Below are 18,528 nucleotides of genomic sequence, written 5' to 3'. Positions count from 1 at the left end.
CGGCTTGTTAACGCTCACAGGAGTCCGGGCTCTTACTGGGACCGAGAATGGACACAACCAGAGCTCCCCTGCTAATGTTCGAACCCCTGTACAGTGTCCAAATTTAAATCATTTACCAGACGCCCTTATCCAGAGCGACTTACAGTCAGTAGTTACAGGGACAGTCCCCCCCCTGGAGACACTCAGGGTTAAGTGTCTTGTTCAGGGACACGATGGTAGTAAGTGGGGTTCGAACCTGGGTTTTCTGGTTCATAGGCGAGTGTGTTACCCACTAGGCTACTACCACCAAATCGAGGCTAAACAGACGTCTTTTCAGCCCAGCATTCAATAACATCTCACGTCCAGGCTGTCCTAGATAGACCACCCGAGTTTAATCTGTCTCTCTGCGAGTTGCTCTAGATCCTGGCTCCTGTCATTGAGCTGCCGACGAGACGTACCAGAGTTGAAATGTACCAGAGGGTCACCACAGCGGTGGCCTAGCGGGTAAGGAAGCAGACCCATAGTCATAAGGTTGCGGGTTCGAATCCCCACACGCTGCTCCCCGGGCGCCTGTCATGGTGCCCACTGTCACCAAGGGTGATGGTTAAGTACAGAGGACACGTGTCACTGTGTGCTGCACTTTACAATCACTTAACTTTCACGTGGACAGTTTTATTTATTTTTTTACCGACTTTGCCACTACACTTGTTGGACTGTTTCTCTAGGAGAAATCATTAGCTACTTTGTCCCATGACCACCCTCTCACTCACTCCTTCACAAGGTTTCTCCCTTCCTCTCCCCGAGACAAAACCACTCCAGATGGTCCAAAATGTGGCAGCCCGCCTCATCCTCATCTTCCCGCCTCTTCTCACCTCTCTCCACCGGCTTTCCATTGAAAACAGTGTTGGGTCAGACAAGTAACACTTCTAATAGCTGAGCAGAGAAAATCACCATACACAGATTTTAAAACGTTCTTTATTTCCTGGCTGCAAGCCTTGCTGAACTACACAATACTGGTGCTGCGGCCTGCTGAGCGGCATTTAAGGAGCTACTTCAGCGTGGTCTTTTATTTTGTGAGCCAGTCAGAGAATCTCCTGTCGCCCCTTTACTCCCCGCGAACGGGGAACAGTGCCCATGCAATCATGATGCCACCGCTGAGTTACTGTGCAGCATGAGGTGTGTGTGTGTGTGGTTGCCCAGGAAGTGTGATGCTACTGGGCCGCCACCAGGTGGCATCGTCAGACCATGAGAACAAGGCTGCAGCACAAAACTCCCTGAACTAGCCGACACCCTGTGTAATGTGTGTGTGTGTGTGTGTGTGTGTGTGTGTGTGTCAACACACTCCACTGTTAAGTGCTTGGCCCCAGGAGCTCATTCCTCGGGTTGTAAACTGCGTCAGTATGGTTGTCAGAACGTTGTGGAGAGGTTTGAGGTAGGACTCGTTTGGAGTCACTGGAAGTAAACAGCTTGCTGGTTCCGTTTAAACAGTGTGGGAATGTTCTTGCTCAGTTCTTGCCGTGTTGAGGTGACACGACTGCAGCGTTGTCACAGGTGTAGCTGAAGCCAGAGAACGTCAGGTCGGCCTCCCCACACACACCAAGTGAGAGAGGGACGGGCAGCTCAGTAAACTCGGGGTCAAAGTTCACCAGGTCACCAGGGCAGGTTTGCTGGAGAGACAGACAGAGACATTTCAGAAAACGAATCCCTCAACTGGACAGGGCTATCACTGTGATTTAATTTTAAATATTTTGTTTACTGTACACGGTTGAGGGAGGTGTGTGTGAGGGAGGGCGTGCCTGCCATGCAGGGAGCACAGGAGCAGCAACCAACATAAACACTTCGGAATATAAATATTACTGTAAATCATAAACAGGACATTTGCATTGATGGATTTGACTGGCTGGCACGGACCCATAATTCACTTTAGTGACGCATGATGTCACCAGCAGTGAACAAAAAGTGTTGTGAAAATGTTTGCAAAATGTGTGAGTATTTAGTTTTTAAATGATTGACAGCCCTAACGTGCTCCATGTGTATATATGCCATTGTGTTTCAGCATTTGATTGATAAGGTCTGGTCATGTGACTGTTGTGGTGCTGGGACACTCCATTGGTTTACATCTATGGGGACACCCGAGAAAATAGTCATTACTAGCATAGGCGTAATTTTCCGGGGGTGTTGGGGAAAAATTAGATCGTGCTAGTGGATTATTTACACAAAATGCATGATATTGTGCAGAAATAAAACACACCAAAGTTTAAAGTGTGTGTGTGCGTGTGTGTGTGTGTGTGTGTGTGTGTGTGTGAAAGAATGCTAGCTCCCTAAGCATGTGCTCCCATTCCTCACAAACACGTCATACCCACCCACCAAAACAGGCTGCTTCAGGCTCACCTGCGCAGGTGTGAAAGGAGGTGGGACCTTCTTTGCTAGAAGCTCCACCCACTTTATGGGTGAGAAGAATGAGTGGCATTCTAACTCCGACTACAAAAAGGAAGGAATTATTCATTTAAATATAGTCGCAGTAACAAATATGGGTGTACAGAGACAGATGTTGATATTGTAACATTCATGTTGTGCCTGCGTGTACCAGCTTGTGCAGTCTTTTTTCCGGCTCTTTCTGCAGGAGCCTGCTCAGCAGGTCTCTGGCACGTTTGGAGACGCCAGACCCCAGGCTCAGCGGCTGCTGTAAGATGTTCCTCATCATCTCGGAACGATGCTCGCTGTAGAACGGCGGCTGGACAGGAGGAAAGGATATTCAGTAGGCATACTTCTGGTGGCTGTGAGATCAGCCCTATCATTACAACCGTTAAAAAATGTCAATTGTAAGGTGTTGCTTTCATGGATCAGATGTGGTTCTTACAGAACAGCTGAGATATGGAGAATGTCATCCTAATGTTGTGTTGTGTGTAGGACAAGGTGTGTGTGTGTTTGTGTACCAGTCCATAGAGCATCTCGTGCAGCACCACACCGAGGCCCCACCAGTCGACCGCCGGGCCGTATTCACGCTGCTGTAGAACCTCGGGGGGCAAATACTCCGGAGTTCCGCAGAACGTTCCGGTATGACCGGTCGCCCCCACCCCTTCCTTACACAAGCCGAAGTCCGTCAGCAGCACATGCCCCTGCCTGTCTAGCAGCACGTTCTCCAGCTTCAGATCCCTGCAGTGTAGAACAGCCGTGAGGAGAAGTGTGTACTGGAAATACGAGCGAAACACGAACCTTTTCCTGCTCTCGGAGGGCTAAGATTGGCCAGTGCTGAAAATATGTGTGTGATGGCTGACTCAGTTACACCAGTTCCAGGCCAAAATTCCAGCAAACTGTTGTGAAGGCAATGCTAAACGTAAATGTAAAATACATTTCTGACTCGTTATTCCAACGTGGCCTAAAACCGGAAAGAATTGTGTCCGATTTAACGTCGGGCAGTAAGACAGATTTCTGTGTCTTTTTATACAGTGTGCTTGTTTGGGTCCCAACTGGTGTAAAAATGAACGGGCGTGTGCGGAGATGAGACGTACCTGTAGATGATACGGAGGGTGTGCAGGTATCCCAGAGCACTGGCTATTTCGGCAGCGTAGAAACGAGCTCTGGGTTCCAGAAATACACGTTCCCTTTGGAGGTGATAGAATAGCTACAAGCACACAATTACGCACATTACGAAAAATACACAAGAGCCACACTCACACTCACACTCTGAGATCGTCGGTGCAACCAAGGGCAGAATTTGACGTTGCAAAGTCTTATTGATGACAAACCTTTTTTTCCCTCTAAGAATAATCACAAGTACCAACCGCTTCTCTGTTTTAGTATTGTTTTGTTTTTTTATTTAATAACTCTAAAATTATTACGAATTGATTCATATACTTTTGCCAGTACAAAGAGCTGATTGGGACATTTCATTTGATACATTTATCTCAGTTTTGCCCCAAAATGTCACCCATGTAATTCACAATAACATTTATGGTATTAATCAGATGCCCAGAGCATCTTACCAGTAGTTACAGGGCCACTCGGGGTTAACGTGGGGTTTGTAAGTGGGGTTTGAACCTGGGTCTCGTACGCGAGGGTCTCACCCACAAGGCTACTAGGCTCCTCTCACGCACCCACCACTCCCACCCACCTCTCCACCGCTAGCATAGTCCAGCACAAAGTACAGCTTCTCGCTGGTCTGGAAGCTGTAGTGGAGCCTGACCAGGAACGGGTGGTCAAGCGTCTGCAGCAGAACGCTGCGCTCGCACATCACTTGGCCTTGCTGCAAGGCACAGAGTCATTCGATGAGCGCACACACACACACACACACACACACACACACACAGGCTGAAACCTACACGGTCAGCACTTCCTCACACACCCCGACCTGTTTTGTGTTTTGAATGGTGGATTTCTGTAGGACCTTCACAGCGTAATGGACATCAGTCTCCTTGTGTCTGGCCAGTAGTACCTGTAGGGGGCGCCATAATCGGTCAAGCAGTGTGAAATGTTTTTTTTTTTTTTTTTTTTTTTTTTTCAAATTAACCTTTTATTTAGTGTTACAAAATACAAGGCACATTTCACATATTAAGGAATGTCTTCAGAACATTATAAACTGAGCACAAATAGTACAAAATATTACAAGCAATATCACCACAACAAGAAATTTAAAGTAAATAAATAAAATTTAAAAAAAATAAAACAAAAACAACAACAAAAAAAAAACAGCAAAACCATTCAATGAAGAAACATAGCTTAATATGAAAAACAAAAAAACACTGATAGTTGTTGCTTACAAGAGGACTTCCAGTTCTTGTATTAAGTTGTCTATATACTGGTATAATAATTGGGTCTTAGTATTTTTACAGTGACTTAGCACTTCCTTAACCGCTAGGCCACCACTTCAGCAGCCAGCCAGCCAGAGATACAGACAGACTAATAAAGTCTTACCTTCCCAAAACTCCCCTTGCCGATCACCTTCAGGTAATCAAAATGTGCAGCCTCCACCCTGAAATCAATACAAGCGATACATGAGACGATACGTACGTGTCTGCGTGTTTGGAATTAATTCTATTCATCAGAAACTCATCCTCATCAGGCTACAGAGGTGTAGCACAGGTTAAATAGCGAGATCACATCGGTGGCCCTGTCCGCCGTTCCGGCATGAACCTGCGCTACACCTCGAACAGAAGTGCCGGTCAGGAGAGGTTCTCCGTTGTGACTGAACGTCGCTCACTTCCGCCGCGGGAACTTCCTGTTCCAGGCCTGGGTGGAAAGCAGAGAGGTGCGTTAGGACCCAGCGTCTGGTATTTAACCCGCTTTTAACCGAATCCATTTTAATGCTGACCAGCAGTAAATGGAAAAAATGGGTTTTGTGTTGATGAACCACTGGTCTAGTGCCCCTCCTTTCAGTATTAAGCGCCCCCCCCATCCACCCATGCATTGAAGGAAAAAAAATCTTGTACCATACAATAATGTCACGTACAATTAAATCGTACAATATGGACTGACTGACAACCTCGCAGAACCTGCATGGGGGGTGGGGCTTTAAATGAGTGGGTGTTCCTCGCATGTATTTTTTTTTTTACAGATAAAGAGGGGGCTTAAAGCGCCCAGTGCGGGGCGTGACAGCTGTCAATCATGCCTACAATCAGTGCACACCAACTGAAAAGTCTGGCCAGTTCCTCCTTCCAACATCCATAACTAATCACTTCCTGTTTCTACCTGTTTATTTCCTGAACTACAGAAGACATGAACTGTCATGTCAGTGTGTCGTATGTCCCAGGAAAACTGTACAGTTTCATATCCACAAACGTAAACATTGCAGCAGAATGCAGCAGGATGTAGTGGACGTGAAAAGCGCTTTTATGAGCGAGACAACATACCGCAGCTGATGCTTGACTCTGCGTCTCCTCAAACTCCTCCGAGTCGACGCTGGAGAGAACAAAGGAGACACGCTGTTACACAAACACACACCAGCTGCACAATCGCCACAATCCATCACCAAGTATGCAACGTTACTATTAGGAAACAGAAACGGAATCGTTCGGCCGCGCCGTCCCGGAGGCTCCTGGAACTGGAGTCCTGTTTACAGCGAATACCACAAAGGGTGTCACCAGATCGCCGTGGAGACAGCCATCGGCGCTCACCGCGGATACGCTGGAGAGCCGGACAGCAGCTTCAGCACGAAGTCGCTCGCGTCCGCCTTCCTGTCCCTCATCACGGCTGCAACACATCGCATGCCAACAAAATACGTAACCGTGTGCGTGTCATCGTCTACTACATTCGTTTTATAGTACCCTGAAATCCAAAAAAAAAGATTCAAACTCTGGTCACTGTACAAACAGACATTATGATGGATACAACAAACTTACAGGTCAAAGGTCGCAGTTCATGCACCTACACATGGCCCTAATGAAGCTCTGAGACAGCTGGGTTAGTGTGCTTAACCGGTTAACGGCTCACCAGAAAGGTGGGACATGAGCCGCTTCAGCCTGGCGTAGGTCGTGCCGCGCCTCATCCTCCTCTGCTGACGGGGCCTGAAACCACGTCAACAGCGACATGATTAGAACGTGCCGGGCAGGGAACAGGACCGGGTTCCTGGAAGGGGCTCCGCTCCCCGTCACACGGCCACCGAACAACAACAACAAAAAAACACTCATATGTGCATCATTTCAATATATTATTCATGCAAATGCAACCAATTCTTCTTGTAAATCTCCCAGCAGCCTTCAGCTCACACATCTGACACGTAATGCAGACGCCTCTCACGCCCGTGCCGCGCTGGAGTCGGTGCCTCGGGTTCCGGCCTGCTCCGACACGCTCCGTTACTGTAGCGACTGCGGTGCTAACGGGCGCAGGGCGGTTATTCCGACGTGCGCGGGTTATGTAACAAGCATGCCTGTCTGTCAGCACGGACAGGATCGCGTTACAACGCAAACACACACGCGCAGCTATTCATCATAAGCACACCTACATTTCATAAGCAGATGTCCAAACAAGAAAACAGGAGACAACTAGAGAGAGAGACAGGAGCTGGAGGACTGGAGGATGATGGGAAAGGGGCAGAGATCGCAGCACTTCTCTATATTTGACTGTCGGGGTTAAAGAACAGTCAGCGCCCTGATTAGTGTCAGGAAAACGACACCGACGGCCCCTTCTCTTGCTTTGCGCGTCCCCTGAAACGCTCGTCTTCACTGGTCAGTTAAATGGGCCGTGCCATGGTGCGGAAAGGCCGGCGCTCTTCTTCTTAACGGAGCTGGGCGGGTCAGGAGGTTCGTCTCCGCCTGTCCTGGACTGAATCGGGTGGTTAAATTATACCAAGAACATCTTGTACACCTTCAATAGAAACTGACAGCAATGCTGGCCAAGCACGTGTCCAGAGCATACACAAAGCATGGTTGCAAAATCGATACCAAAGGTTTAGGCCTGGGTTGGGCCTTACGTTTCAGGCCCGATTACATCTCTGTATATACAGTTATATATCTAGCTCATACATTTTTCACTTCTGCGGCATGAGAAGTGAGGAGTGCTTTTCTTTAGCTTTGCTCAATAATAAAAAAGCTGTGACGAGGTTTGTTGTGCATCAGCGTTATGTCCAGAGCATGGAGACACTACCAGGAGACAGGCCAGTACATCTGGAGACGTGGAACAGGCCGTAGGAGGGCAACGACCCGGCAGCAGTACCGGTACCTCCGCCTTTGTGCAAGGAGGAAGAGGAGGAGCACAAATGTGCATGTGTCTGCTCAAACGGTCAGAAAGAGACTCCGTGAGGGTGGTATGGGGGCCCGACGTCCAGAGGTGGGGGTTGTGCTTACAGAACACCAAGATTGGGGTCAGTAATGGAGTGCCATTTCTTTAGGGGGCCCCCCATGTGCTCGCCCAGATTAGGTACCCAGATGAGCTCCTCAGACCCCTTTTGAAACCATATGCTGGTGCAGTTGGCCCTGGTTTCTCCTAATGCAAGACGATGCTAGACCTCATGTGGCTGGAGTGTTGCAACAGTTCCTGCAAGACGAAGGCTATGGACTGAACCTCCCGTTCCCCAGACCGGAATCCAACTGAGCACATCTGGGACATCATGTCTCGGTGCACCACAGACTAGTCCAGGTCTGGGAGGAGATCCCTCAGGAGACCATCCGCCACCTCATCAGGAGCATGACCAGGCATTGTAGGGTCATACAGGCACGTGGAGGCCACACACACTACTGAGCCTCATTTTGACTTGTTTTAAGGACATTACCTCAAAGCTGGATCAGCCTGTAGTGGGATTTCCACTATAATTTTGAGTGTGACTTCAAATCTAGATCTCCATGGGTTGATAATTTTTTTATTTCCATCGATAATTTTTGTGTGATATTGCTGTCAGCACATTAAACTAAGAACAGTTTTAATATTATTTAATACTAATAATATATTAGTATATTAATATTATATTACGATTATTATTAATATCATTATTAATATTAAGCAGTGTATATATATTAGTGGTGTTCTGAAATATTATTTATTAAAATAAATATTAAGAAGTTCCTGTGTCTGGTTTCCCCCCCTGTAATATCATCTTTAGTATCGGTTTTAAGTTTGAAATTTCAGTATCGTGACAAGCCTACATGGATCATCCAAGTGCAGCTTACTGGCCAGAGTGACGAAATAGAAGCTGCCAGGATTTCTGCTTATAATCTGACCTAAGAAACTGAAACCGTCCCACTGCAAGAGAATCCCGTCCTCCATCACCTTTATTCTCATTCTATAAAGAAATAACCGAAGTCTTGTTTCTCTGGGGCTACACCGGGACTACTAAGTAATGATTCCCGACTCACCTGGATCCATGAAATAATGAGTCACGAATCTGAGGTCTCAATTGAACTGAATCCTTTGAGTCCTAACTACACATAAATTGTGAACTCCGTCACATAAAAACATCTTCTAATTGTTCAAATGTGGCGACCCAAAGCACTCCTAACACGAGTCAGTGGATCCGGCGGTTCCTCTGGCCGGAAATGTAACCGAATCGGAATCGTTCAGAGATCCGGGTTAGCGCTGCGGGTCGAGTCAGTGGATACGGCGGTTCCTCTGGCCGGAAATACTGACTGAAGTGACCCACGCACCCGGATCGGTTTACTGAGTGACTCGGACGGAGTCGGATCCTAAAACGGATCCGAGTGTTACAGCTCTACCACTAACAAGGGCCGCAGAAAACCACGTCCAATCACGCGAAACAAAATGGTCAACAATTGGCGGCCAATGAGGGTCAAAAAGTGTCAAAGTGAAGTGAAGTGATTGTCACATGTGATACACAGCAGCACAGCACACGGTGCACACAGTGAAATTTGTCCTCTGCATTTAACCCATCACCCTGAGTGAGCAGTGGGCAGCCATGACAGGCGCCCGGGGAGCAGTGTGTGGGGACGGTGCTTTGCTCAGTGGCACCTCATTGGCACCTTGGCAGATCGGGATTCGAACCGGCAACCTTCTGATTACGGGGCCGCTTCCTTAACCGCTAGGCCACCACTGCCCCAAAAGAACACAATTGCACGAGCCAGCCAGGAGTCGAACCTAGAATCTTCTGATCTGTAGTCAGACGCGTTATCCATTGCACCACTGGCCCTGCCACCATTGCCACCACTGGCGTGTCCGGCTCACGTGCGCAACCTGCCCTGCCTGTCGGTGGTATGCAGGAATATCTTGGTTTAAAAACTGGTTAAAACTGTTAGATGGAATGTCATTCATATGTTCTGGCTTTGCCCTTCTTTACACCAGTGCTGGACTGAGATATCTGACATGTTGTCAGAATTCGACTAGCCGAGACTACCACCACCTTTAAGATGCAGTTAAAAACCCACTTATTCAAAAAGTATTTCAGACAAATATAACACATGCATACACACTGCACAAAATAAATTATAAAAAAAATTTCTTCGTCTGGCACTTAACAATCACCGAGCATGTTCTTTGCTGACAGGTTAGGCCTCATCAGGGCTCTTAGTTTTTGTAAACTCAAAATCTATAGAAATCAAACGAGAATTGCTGGTGTCTTCCTCCTGTAAGTCGCTTTGGATAAAAGCGTCTGCAAAATAAAGTAAAGTAAAGTAAAGGGATGTGCTGGCCTTTTCTACCTTACTGGCGAGAAAATTACTTTACTTTTATCCAAAGCGACTTACAAGGAGAAGACACCAGCAATTCTCATTCGGTTTCCATTAATTACGACAAACTGGAAATCCTCTGAATTCACAGGATACGACATATTCTCTAAATTTTCTCTATTCTCTAATATTCTCATTAAACTGGAAAGGACTTTCACTTAGGGGTTCAGTTAAGACATTAAAAAAGATCTGGGGTCCTTTACTTGATCTGGTTAAGAGTAAGAATTTCCCTTCCGTTCCTGGGTGATACAGTTCATGTCTCGGTGGAGCTCTGCAGTGGTGGTTTTATTTGTTGTTCTATAGGTTGATTTGTGGGGCCGATTGTAGGCTGTTTTTTGTGTGTAGTATCTGTATGTATGTATATGTAGTTTTTCATTTGTGTTTGGTTTTGTTTTTTTTTGTTGTTAGTATTTTTCTATTTATTTCTTTATTTTTATTGGGGTCTACATTGGGAGATTGTTTGAGCTGTTTTCTTTTGCAACCTCTTGAGAATATTGTTATTGCTCATGCTCTAATTCCAATAAAGAAAAAACCTGTTAGATGGATACGGGGTGAAGTAGCAGTAGAGTAAGATAATCACGTGACCGCGGCCAGGTAGAAGCGTGACGTGTTCCGGTCCAGCGTCGCCATGGCGACGACGTCGGCGAACGCGCGCGGTCACGAGGCAGAAGCGGCGCGCGGGAGGCGGAGAGTCAGAAGTTCCGCTCAGGAATCCCGACTTCCGGATTTCTGGCCACCTCCGCCCGAGTGTCAGTATGGAGTTCGGGGCTCCGTCCCGGAGATAATCTCACCTGTCCGGCCGCGACCTGGCGACGCCCACCGGGGAGAGGCACTTCCGCAGCCGCCCGGTTCCACCCGGAGTGGGAGACCTGGACCTGGACTGAAAAGTGTGTTTATATAAGTGTGTGTGTGTGTGTGTGTCCGTGAAGATTGGTGGAAAGTAATTAATGCGCCGTCTCGTCTCGTGTGTCTGTCCTGGTGTGTGTGTGTGTGTGTGTGTGTGTGTGTGTGTGTGTGTGTGTGTGTGTGTTATTTCTCTCCTGCTCAGGTGAGATTTTGAGGTCATGTCTGCTGCGGACCTGCTGTGCCTGGTTCTCTTTCCCGATGGCAACACCCAAACCTTCACGATCAGTGTGAGTTCGACACACACACACACACCCACACCCACACACACAGGCCAGTCCAGCACAGAGGGCTGCACCTCTGACAGAAACTGAAAGTAATTGGCCGCCCCCTAGTGGCCCGATGTGGCTTCGGTCCAGTGAACCTTGAACCTGTAGCCACATGAAAAGGGGTCCGGTTGTCCTGGTCCTCTGGAGGAATGGAGCTGCTACGATTGTGGACATCGCCCCTCTGCTGGAACTGTAGACCTGCAGGAGAGTCCGTCCTCTGATTGTCTGTGTGTGTGTGTGTGTGTGTGTGTTGTCCCCGCAGAAGCAGCATGATGGGTGCGTGTTGTTTGCACTGGTCTGTGCCCAGCTGGCTGTGCAGGAGTCACAGTACTACGGGCTCCTCATCTCTGAAAACACACTTCGAGAGACCTCACCGGTCAGTCTGTGTGTGTGTGTGTTTTAATAGATAACATATAAATGGCCTGGCCTATCTGCTGTGTGTGTCTGTGGTAAAAAGTGAGGAATGTGTGTGTGTGTGACAGAGGTGGCTGGATCTTAAGAAACCCCTGAAGAAGCAGCTGAAAGGTGAGCTCATTCTGAGCAGAATATTAAACGTATTAGTCATCTGAATCATGCTGATTTATCATCACTTATTTTTATCCTCATTGTCCGCACAGCAACTACAAAGTAACAGTATGATAAGATCTGAAAATATTTATATCACCACCCACCTTTTTGGTGACGTAGTTGATTCGAATATGTAAACATGAAATCCTCTTGATTGATTACTAGTGTTACGTGTGTTTCTGCAACTCCCTCAAATATTGAAAAAATTAAATTCCGTTTGGACGCGTGTGTCCGTCTCCCAGGCTCTTCTCCGTTCTTCTTAGTCTTCAGAGTTCGGTTTTTCATCTCTGACCCGAACTCCCTTCAACATGAGCAAACGAGGTGAGCAAGAGCGTGCGAGTGTGTGTGTGTTTGGGAGAGAGAGAGAGAGAGAGAGAGAGAGAGTTTCTTTATATGTGTTGCTGAGGCTCTTCTACTTTTCCAGGCATTTCTACTTTCTACAGATTAAGACAGACATTCAGGAAGGCAGGTAAATATGCAACATTAGAGTGTGTGTGTGTGTGTGTGTGTGTGTGTCTCTGTTCTAATATCTTCTCTGATCTCCAGGCTGAAGTGTCCACTCAGCTCCGCTGTGGTTTTAGCTTCGTATGCTGTCCAGTGTGAGTATCTATAACACACACGCATGCACAGATGCAGATTCTCCGTATTAAAATCTGTCATGATTGACAGCGGAGCAGGGGGACTACACCTCAGGGAGTCCACCTGGTTACCTCAGCAACGCCCGTTTCCTGCCTGAACAGAATGTGGACTTCCTGTCTAAAGTCGAGGCGCTGCACCCGCAGCACAGGTACAGACTTCCTCGTTCTCCGCTCTTCCTCCTCCTCCTCCTCAGATGGATCCGTTACAGAGACAAGTGTGTTACGTACGCACTTCCTGTCCACTTTGATCGGGTGGAATTGTGGGTCCATTGCTTCAAGTTGTTTTTGCCGGCCTGTCTAAATTTTAGTTTTTATTAGTCATGTCCACGCTCATTTTAGTCTAGTCAAGTTTCAGTCAACTGAAAGTCTGAGCACTTTAGTCTAGTTTTAGTCAAAGAAAATTACATTTACATTTACAGCATTTATCAGACACCCTTATCCAGAACGACTTACAATCAGTAGTTACAGGGACAGTCCCCCCCTGGAGCAACTCAGGGTTAAGTGTCTTGCTCAGGGACACGATGGTAGTAAGTGGGGTTTGAACCTGGGTCTTCTGGTTCATAGGCGAGTGTGTTACCCACTAGGCTGTAGCAGTGCAGTTCCTTTGGATGGCATGTACCCCATAAGTTGGTCCCATTTAAACACCTGGTGAGTTGGTCCCATTTAAATACCTTTGACTACTGTGCCAATTGAACAAATGGTGGTTGAATTTGGATATACTTGGTCAGGATGTATCAAAGGGAAGGTAACAAATTTAGTAACACAATTGTATAAAACAACATTTTCTTTTAGTCAAACCCATTTCACAATTAAAACAAGGTTATCTTATTATTATGTTATTGCCACTTTATAGACGCAAGAATACTCGACATCATTCCAGACACGAAATACGCGCGGAGTTGTTCAGTGTTTCTCGACCCACGTTCTGTTGTTTTTTTGTCCGCTTCATTATAAAGAAAGTGTGTCCAAAGATCACTTCGCCATTTTCTGCCAGACATCTGCTAAACCATCACAAGTATCCTGGCGTATTAAGGAAGTGACGTCGTCTGTACAACCAGATGGGAAAATATCGTCTCATCTCTGTATTATTTATTAGTGGCGTTGTTTTGTGAACCACTTTTACTCTCGTTTGAATTCGCCACCATCTCATTTCCATCACTTCTAAAAAGGTTTGTGTGACACATTTCATCATAAGTTTCATTGACCAGAGCCACGCTGGCAGAAATTCTATTTATGCAGATGTCCTACAGACGAATGCATCAGCCAGCCAGTTGGGTTTAAAGCGAGCGAGGAGTGACCATTGAGTGTTTGAGTGTAGAGTAATGAAAACGTGAATTGACAGCCCGAATCTTTCATTCATTGTGTGCAGGGGTCTCTCGAAGTGTGAAGCTGAACTCTGTTTCCTGAACACGGCCCGGACTCTGGAGCTCTATGGGGTGGAGCTACATGTTGCTAAGGTAACACAGTCAGCGTCTCGCGTTTTCTGTGTTGTGATCCATGCTTGTTCAGCTGGAAATAAAAAGTCCTAGAAAAGAACACCCGGCGGTAATGGAGTTAATGCAGCACCATGTGTTGCCGTACTGATTCAGTGTGTATGTGTAACTCCGCCCCCCCCTCAGGATGTTGGGAAGTCTGCTCTGTCCGTCGGGATCGCTTCAGGAGGCGTGGCTTTGTTCTGTAATCTGATTTGCACCAATTTCTTCCCGTGGTAAATATTGATTCCTCTAAAGCATTTGTTGGTGAACGTTTTTAATGAAAGTAAAGAAAACGACGTGATGTGTGTAGAGAAAGAGTACAATGCTGTTCTCCGTCTGTAGGCTTTCGCTTGTAGGAGATCGTTCATTATTTTGAGTTGGGAGTTGGGAGAGACCGACACCCAGTTCTTCTACCACCATCTCTACACGTCAACATTATTACCACGTTCACATTTTATTCAGTATAATTTGTGTGTTTTAGTCTCAGAGTTGCTGGTGTTAAGATGTTTAATTAATTTCACCACTGGCTAAAACTTTTGATCGGTATTGTATGTGATCTGATCTGTTTTTTTCTTCTCCTCCAGGATCAACATTGTCAAAATTTCATTCAAAAACAAAACTCTCTCCATTCACGTCAGGCGGAAACATGTATGTATGAAAGTGTGTCTTCTGTATAAATGGCGGCGTGCGGCATATGAGTTGATGTGATTGTGTTGTTAGGGAGAGGAAGGGGAGCAGGTAGTTGCTGTGAACACGCTGAGTTCTCGTAGCTGTAAGAACCTCTGGAAGTCCTGCGTTGACCATCATAGCTTCTACCTGCGCAAGAATACCCCAGCATCCCCCACGAACAGGTACACACACACACACACACACACACACACACACACACCAAGCACAGTTAATGAAAAGGTGTGTTTGCTTCAGGCCTTTGTATCGTAAGCTGGTCGGAGGGAAGCTGTGGGAATCTGCAGTGAAGTCTGTTTCTACAGAACACCTGGAGACCAGGAGTCTCCCGTCCCGATCACCACCCAACACACCCAACTGGTACGACACACACCTCAAGGACACACACACCCTCATGTGCTGGATTATTATTGTTTTTTATACTTTCAGGCGAAGTACTCGATTGAGACAGGATGTCCACAAGCCACGACCCTCCTCTGTGGACAATCTGGTCAATGAAATGAGTGATGGGACCGAGTCGGAAGAGGTTTTCTATACCTACAGGTATACATGTAACACATACAGTACATTCCAAAAGTTTGGACACACAGAAGGCATCAAAACTATGAATGAACACATGTGGAGTTCTGTACTTAACAAAAAGTGGAGACCTGACCTCCACAGTCACCGGACCTGAACCCAGTCCAGATGGTTTGGGGTGAGCTGGATCAACAAGTGCTAAACACCTCTGGGAACTCCTTCAAGACTGTTGGAGAAGCATTTCAGGTGACGACCTCTTGAAGCTCATCGAGAGAATGCCAAGAGTGTGCAAAGCAGGAATCAGAGCAAAGAAACTAGAATATAAAACATGTTTTCACTTATTTCACATATTTTTGTTAAGTCCATAACTCCACATGTGTTCATTCATAGTTTTGATGCCTTCAGTGAGAATCTACCAACGTAAATGGTCATGAAGATAAAGAAAACACATTGAATGAGAAGGTGTGTCCAAACTTTTGGCCTGTACTGTACATCAGAAAGTTCAGATTTATGGCCATGCGTGTTTTTTGCCTGTGAACCTGAAGACCCAGGTTCAAACCCCACTTACTACCATTGTGTCCCTGAGCAAGACACTTAACCCTGAGTGTGTCCAGGGGGGGACTGTCCCTGCTGATTGTAAGTCGCTCTGGACAAGGGCGTCTGGTAAATGCTGTAAATATTTTATATTGCTAAACTGCTAAAAGAGTTCAGATTTTGCAGGGATCTCTCTGTCATCTTTGCGAAATGCCAGCGTCCAGACAATGTGTCATGTAAACACTGTCACACTGCAGGAAATCTCTGGATGATGGCAAGACCAACGTGTCACACGCTGATGACATGGCAGGAAATGAGTCGACCGGTGACAAGGTCAGTCTGTAGGGATGGGATAACCTGAGACGTCCTGTAACGCTGGGACCGTTTAGTTTTGGAGTCATGTGTGTGTCTGATTTGTTCAGAGTGTAACAATAGATGGCGATCTGCTGTTGGTGAAATTCAGCCCAGATTCAGATGGAAAGTTCGGCTTCAATGTGAAAGTAAGTGTGTGCGTGTGTGATAATGACGCTTCACAAGTGATAATGGATATTCATAATATTTGTAATGATGAGGATGCTGCTTATTATGATAGTTAGTAAAAGTTAATATTTGTATGTATATGTCCTCAAAATGGCAATTACATGCCACATGTGTAGGTGCGTGTGTGTGTGTGTGTGTGTGTGTGTGTGTGTATTTATTAGCATGGTAGTAATTTGGTTGTGTTGCAGGGGGGTTCAGATCAGAAGACGCCATTAGTCATTTCCCATGTTCACCCTGACTCTCCGGTAATGTGTGTGTGTGTGTGTGTGTGTGTGTTTAGTCCATATTGTATCCTTTTTCTTCCCTGTCCATGTGTGTCACATGTTTGTGTTTATTGTGTGTGTGTGTGTGTTGTAGGCAGCACAGTGTACTCCTGCGGTGTGTGTCGGTGATGAGTTGGTGTTGGTGAATGGGAGGGACGTTTCAGAGCACACACACCAGCAAGTTGTCATGTTCATCAAAGCCAGCCGAGAAACACACACTAACCAGCTCACACTACTGCTACGGAGGAGAGGTTAACACACACCCACACCCAAACCCACCCACCCTACACACACACACACACATACACACACCCGTACCTTACTAATCATAAACACACCAGCCAGCTGACAGGACAAGCAGAGGCTGGGTTTAAACTGGTGTGTGTGCGCGCATGTGAGAGAGAGAGTGTGTATGTGTGTTCTGTGAGGGAAAACGCTCAGTGCACGTGTGTGTTGTGCACGCTCTCTGCAGGCGTCCTCTTGCGTCCTGCTTCCTCCCTGAAGTTTGACTTTAATCTGTCCCTGCTGGGGGACGTTCCCCTACCAGCCAGTCAGCTGTCAGGACAGAGTCTGGAAGAGTCCATGACCCATCTGGAGAGGGGGGTGTCAACAGGGACACTTCTACTGCAGTTTGAGGTGAGAAGGCCTGTGCGTGTGTGTGTGTGTGTGTGTGTGTGTGTGTGTGTGTGTGTGTGTGCGCGAGCGTGCAGGTATAATGTTGTGTGTTGATGTTCAGAAACTCTACAGGAAGAAACCAGGACTGTCGCTGATGTGTGCAAAGATGCCTGAGAACATAGAGAAGAATCGATATAAAGATGTGTTGCCGTGTAAGTTACGTGATGTGGGTGTGGTGTGGGCGGGGCCAAACCATTATCAGCATGTTCCTATTATCAGCATGGTTATTCTCTCTCTCTCTCTCTCTCTCTGTTTTTGGACTAAAGATGACTCCACCAGAGTAGTCCTAAATGAGGAGGATGAAGATTACATCAATGCCAGTCATGTGAAGGCCAGTTAGACAAAACAATATACACATAAATAGAGATTGTAAAATGCTCAACCCACACAAAACATATTGGATAGTGAGTGTGTGTGTGTGTGTGTGTGTGTGTGTGTGTGTGTACAGACTGAGCCAGCAGGAAGTGTGTTGCGGTACATAGCAACCCAAGGGCCACTGGGTCACACCTGTACAGATTTCTGGAGGTGTGTGTGGGAGCAGAAGGTCGCACACATCATCATGCTGACAACACTGACCGAGCGAGGACGCGTGAGTACACAAACACACACACACACACACTCTCTCTCTCTCTCTCTCTCTCTCTCATAGCGCTGCACCAGCAGTCATGTTGGAGGATGTGAGAATGAAGCACAGTCAGCCTTTTTTTTTCTGGGTCTTTAGACAAAGTGCCATCAGTACTGGCCACACACCCCAGAAACAAAGGATTATGGGTACCTGCAAGTATGCTGCCACTCGGAAGAGGGCAACCTGACTTATGTCAGACGAGAGCTAACACTGACAAACACACGGGTAAGGTGCATGCGCACACACGAACACCAACAGTCATTGTTTATGAACACGCCCCCCCAGGTTGCTAGGTAACCGCCTGTCTGTCTGCCCTCAGACAGGAGAGGGACGCGGTCTCACTCACCTGCAGTATGTGGCTTGGCCTGATCACGGACCCCCGGATGACGCCTCTGACTTCCTGGATTTTGTCCAGTCAGTGCGTAGCCTGATGAGAGGGGCGGAGCCGCTGATGGTCCACTGCAGGTAAGCAGACACACGCACACACACTTTTGAGATGGTACAAAGTAAAGTCTGATCCGAGCTCATTTTGGAATTCATACCTTGACGCAGTGCCGGGATTGGCCGGACGGGTGTTCTAATCACCATGGAGACCGCTCTCACACTCATGGAAAAGGAGGAGCCTGTGTGTCCACTACAGATCATCCAATCACTGAGGGACCAGCGTGCCATGATGGTGCAAACCTCGGTACGTACACAAACTCCATTAGCGCTTTAGTGCAGCCACGCTGTCCCTGGTCTGCTCGCC

General features: G+C 47.0%; 2 protein-coding genes and 1 non-coding gene across 8 annotated transcripts in view; 1 reads left to right on the top strand and 2 right to left on the bottom strand.

Moving 5' to 3' along the window:
* Positions 1-936: 936 nt before the first annotated feature.
* On the bottom strand, positions 937-11,162 carry sgk2b (serum/glucocorticoid regulated kinase 2b). 5 transcript variants are annotated; one of them, XM_028980617.1, is made up of 13 exons: positions 10,880-11,162; positions 6,409-6,482; positions 6,093-6,168; positions 5,829-5,877; positions 5,180-5,208; positions 4,894-4,951; positions 4,331-4,414; positions 4,094-4,225; positions 3,492-3,604; positions 2,916-3,135; positions 2,567-2,713; positions 2,371-2,460; positions 937-1,646 (listed from the first exon to the last, which is right to left on the bottom strand). In XM_028980617.1, exons 1-13 carry the CDS (start codon positions 11,152-11,154, stop codon positions 1,485-1,487), a joined length of 1,509 nt encoding a protein of 502 aa, XP_028836450.1. In that variant the 5' UTR covers positions 11,155-11,162; the 3' UTR covers positions 937-1,484. The 5 variants fall into 5 exon arrangements, with proteins under 5 accessions (XP_028836450.1, XP_028836451.1, XP_028836453.1 ...); XM_028980618.1 differs by lacking the exon at positions 10,880-11,162 and adding an exon at positions 6,920-6,984; XM_028980620.1 differs by lacking the exon at positions 10,880-11,162 and adding an exon at positions 6,684-6,835.
* Positions 9,481-9,553, bottom strand: trnac-aca (transfer RNA cysteine (anticodon ACA)). The gene has a single exon. It is a non-coding gene; the product is annotated as a tRNA-Cys (tRNA).
* ptpn3 (protein tyrosine phosphatase non-receptor type 3) overlaps positions 10,735-18,528 on the top strand; it is an 8,466-nt gene continuing 672 nt past the window's right edge. The window contains exons 1-25 of one of the 2 annotated variants that reach the window (XM_028980614.1): positions 10,735-10,975; positions 11,137-11,221; positions 11,523-11,636; positions 11,743-11,785; positions 12,070-12,148; positions 12,252-12,296; positions 12,374-12,426; positions 12,497-12,614; positions 13,835-13,922; positions 14,085-14,173; positions 14,525-14,588; positions 14,661-14,791; positions 14,865-14,984; positions 15,054-15,167; positions 15,935-16,010; positions 16,100-16,177; positions 16,406-16,462; positions 16,575-16,731; positions 16,953-17,116; positions 17,217-17,307; positions 17,422-17,486; positions 17,604-17,744; positions 17,877-18,005; positions 18,100-18,245; positions 18,333-18,468. In XM_028980614.1, the coding sequence (XP_028836447.1) occupies positions 11,153-11,221; positions 11,523-11,636; positions 11,743-11,785; positions 12,070-12,148; positions 12,252-12,296; positions 12,374-12,426; positions 12,497-12,614; positions 13,835-13,922; positions 14,085-14,173; positions 14,525-14,588; positions 14,661-14,791; positions 14,865-14,984; positions 15,054-15,167; positions 15,935-16,010; positions 16,100-16,177; positions 16,406-16,462; positions 16,575-16,731; positions 16,953-17,116; positions 17,217-17,307; positions 17,422-17,486; positions 17,604-17,744; positions 17,877-18,005; positions 18,100-18,245; positions 18,333-18,468 (2,367 nt within the window). In that variant the 5' untranslated portion in view covers positions 10,735-10,975; positions 11,137-11,152. Of the gene's footprint in view, positions 10,976-11,136; positions 11,222-11,522; positions 11,637-11,742; positions 11,786-12,069; positions 12,149-12,251; positions 12,297-12,373; positions 12,427-12,496; positions 12,615-13,834; positions 13,923-14,084; positions 14,174-14,524; positions 14,589-14,660; positions 14,792-14,864; positions 14,985-15,053; positions 15,168-15,934; positions 16,011-16,099; positions 16,178-16,405; positions 16,463-16,574; positions 16,732-16,952; positions 17,117-17,216; positions 17,308-17,421; positions 17,487-17,603; positions 17,745-17,876; positions 18,006-18,099; positions 18,246-18,332; positions 18,469-18,528 lie in introns of those variants that run through there. The other variant, XM_028980615.1, reaches the window with a different exon arrangement.

Source organism: Denticeps clupeoides, chromosome 5 (genome assembly GCF_900700375.1).
Source record: "Denticeps clupeoides chromosome 5, fDenClu1.1, whole genome shotgun sequence".
Lineage (NCBI taxonomy): Eukaryota > Metazoa > Chordata > Actinopteri > Clupeiformes > Denticipitidae > Denticeps > Denticeps clupeoides.
This window is presented reverse-complemented; position numbering and strand designations above follow the sequence as displayed.

What these genes read in the sequence shown, in the direction of transcription:
- sgk2b (XM_028980617.1), bottom strand. Translation starts at nt 11,154, where the DNA reads ATGACCTCAAAATCTCACCTGAGCAGGAGAGAAATAACACACACACAC. An exon ending in GCCAGGTCGCGGCCGGACAG is followed by an intron (nt 6,483 to 10,879) that starts GTGAGATTATCT and finishes ACGTGGTTTCAG; the next exon opens with GCCCCGTCAGCAGAGGAGGA. An exon ending in GCAAGGGGAGTTTTGGGAAG is followed by an intron (nt 4,415 to 4,893) that starts GTAAGACTTTAT and finishes CGCCCCCTACAG; the next exon opens with GTACTACTGGCCAGACACAA.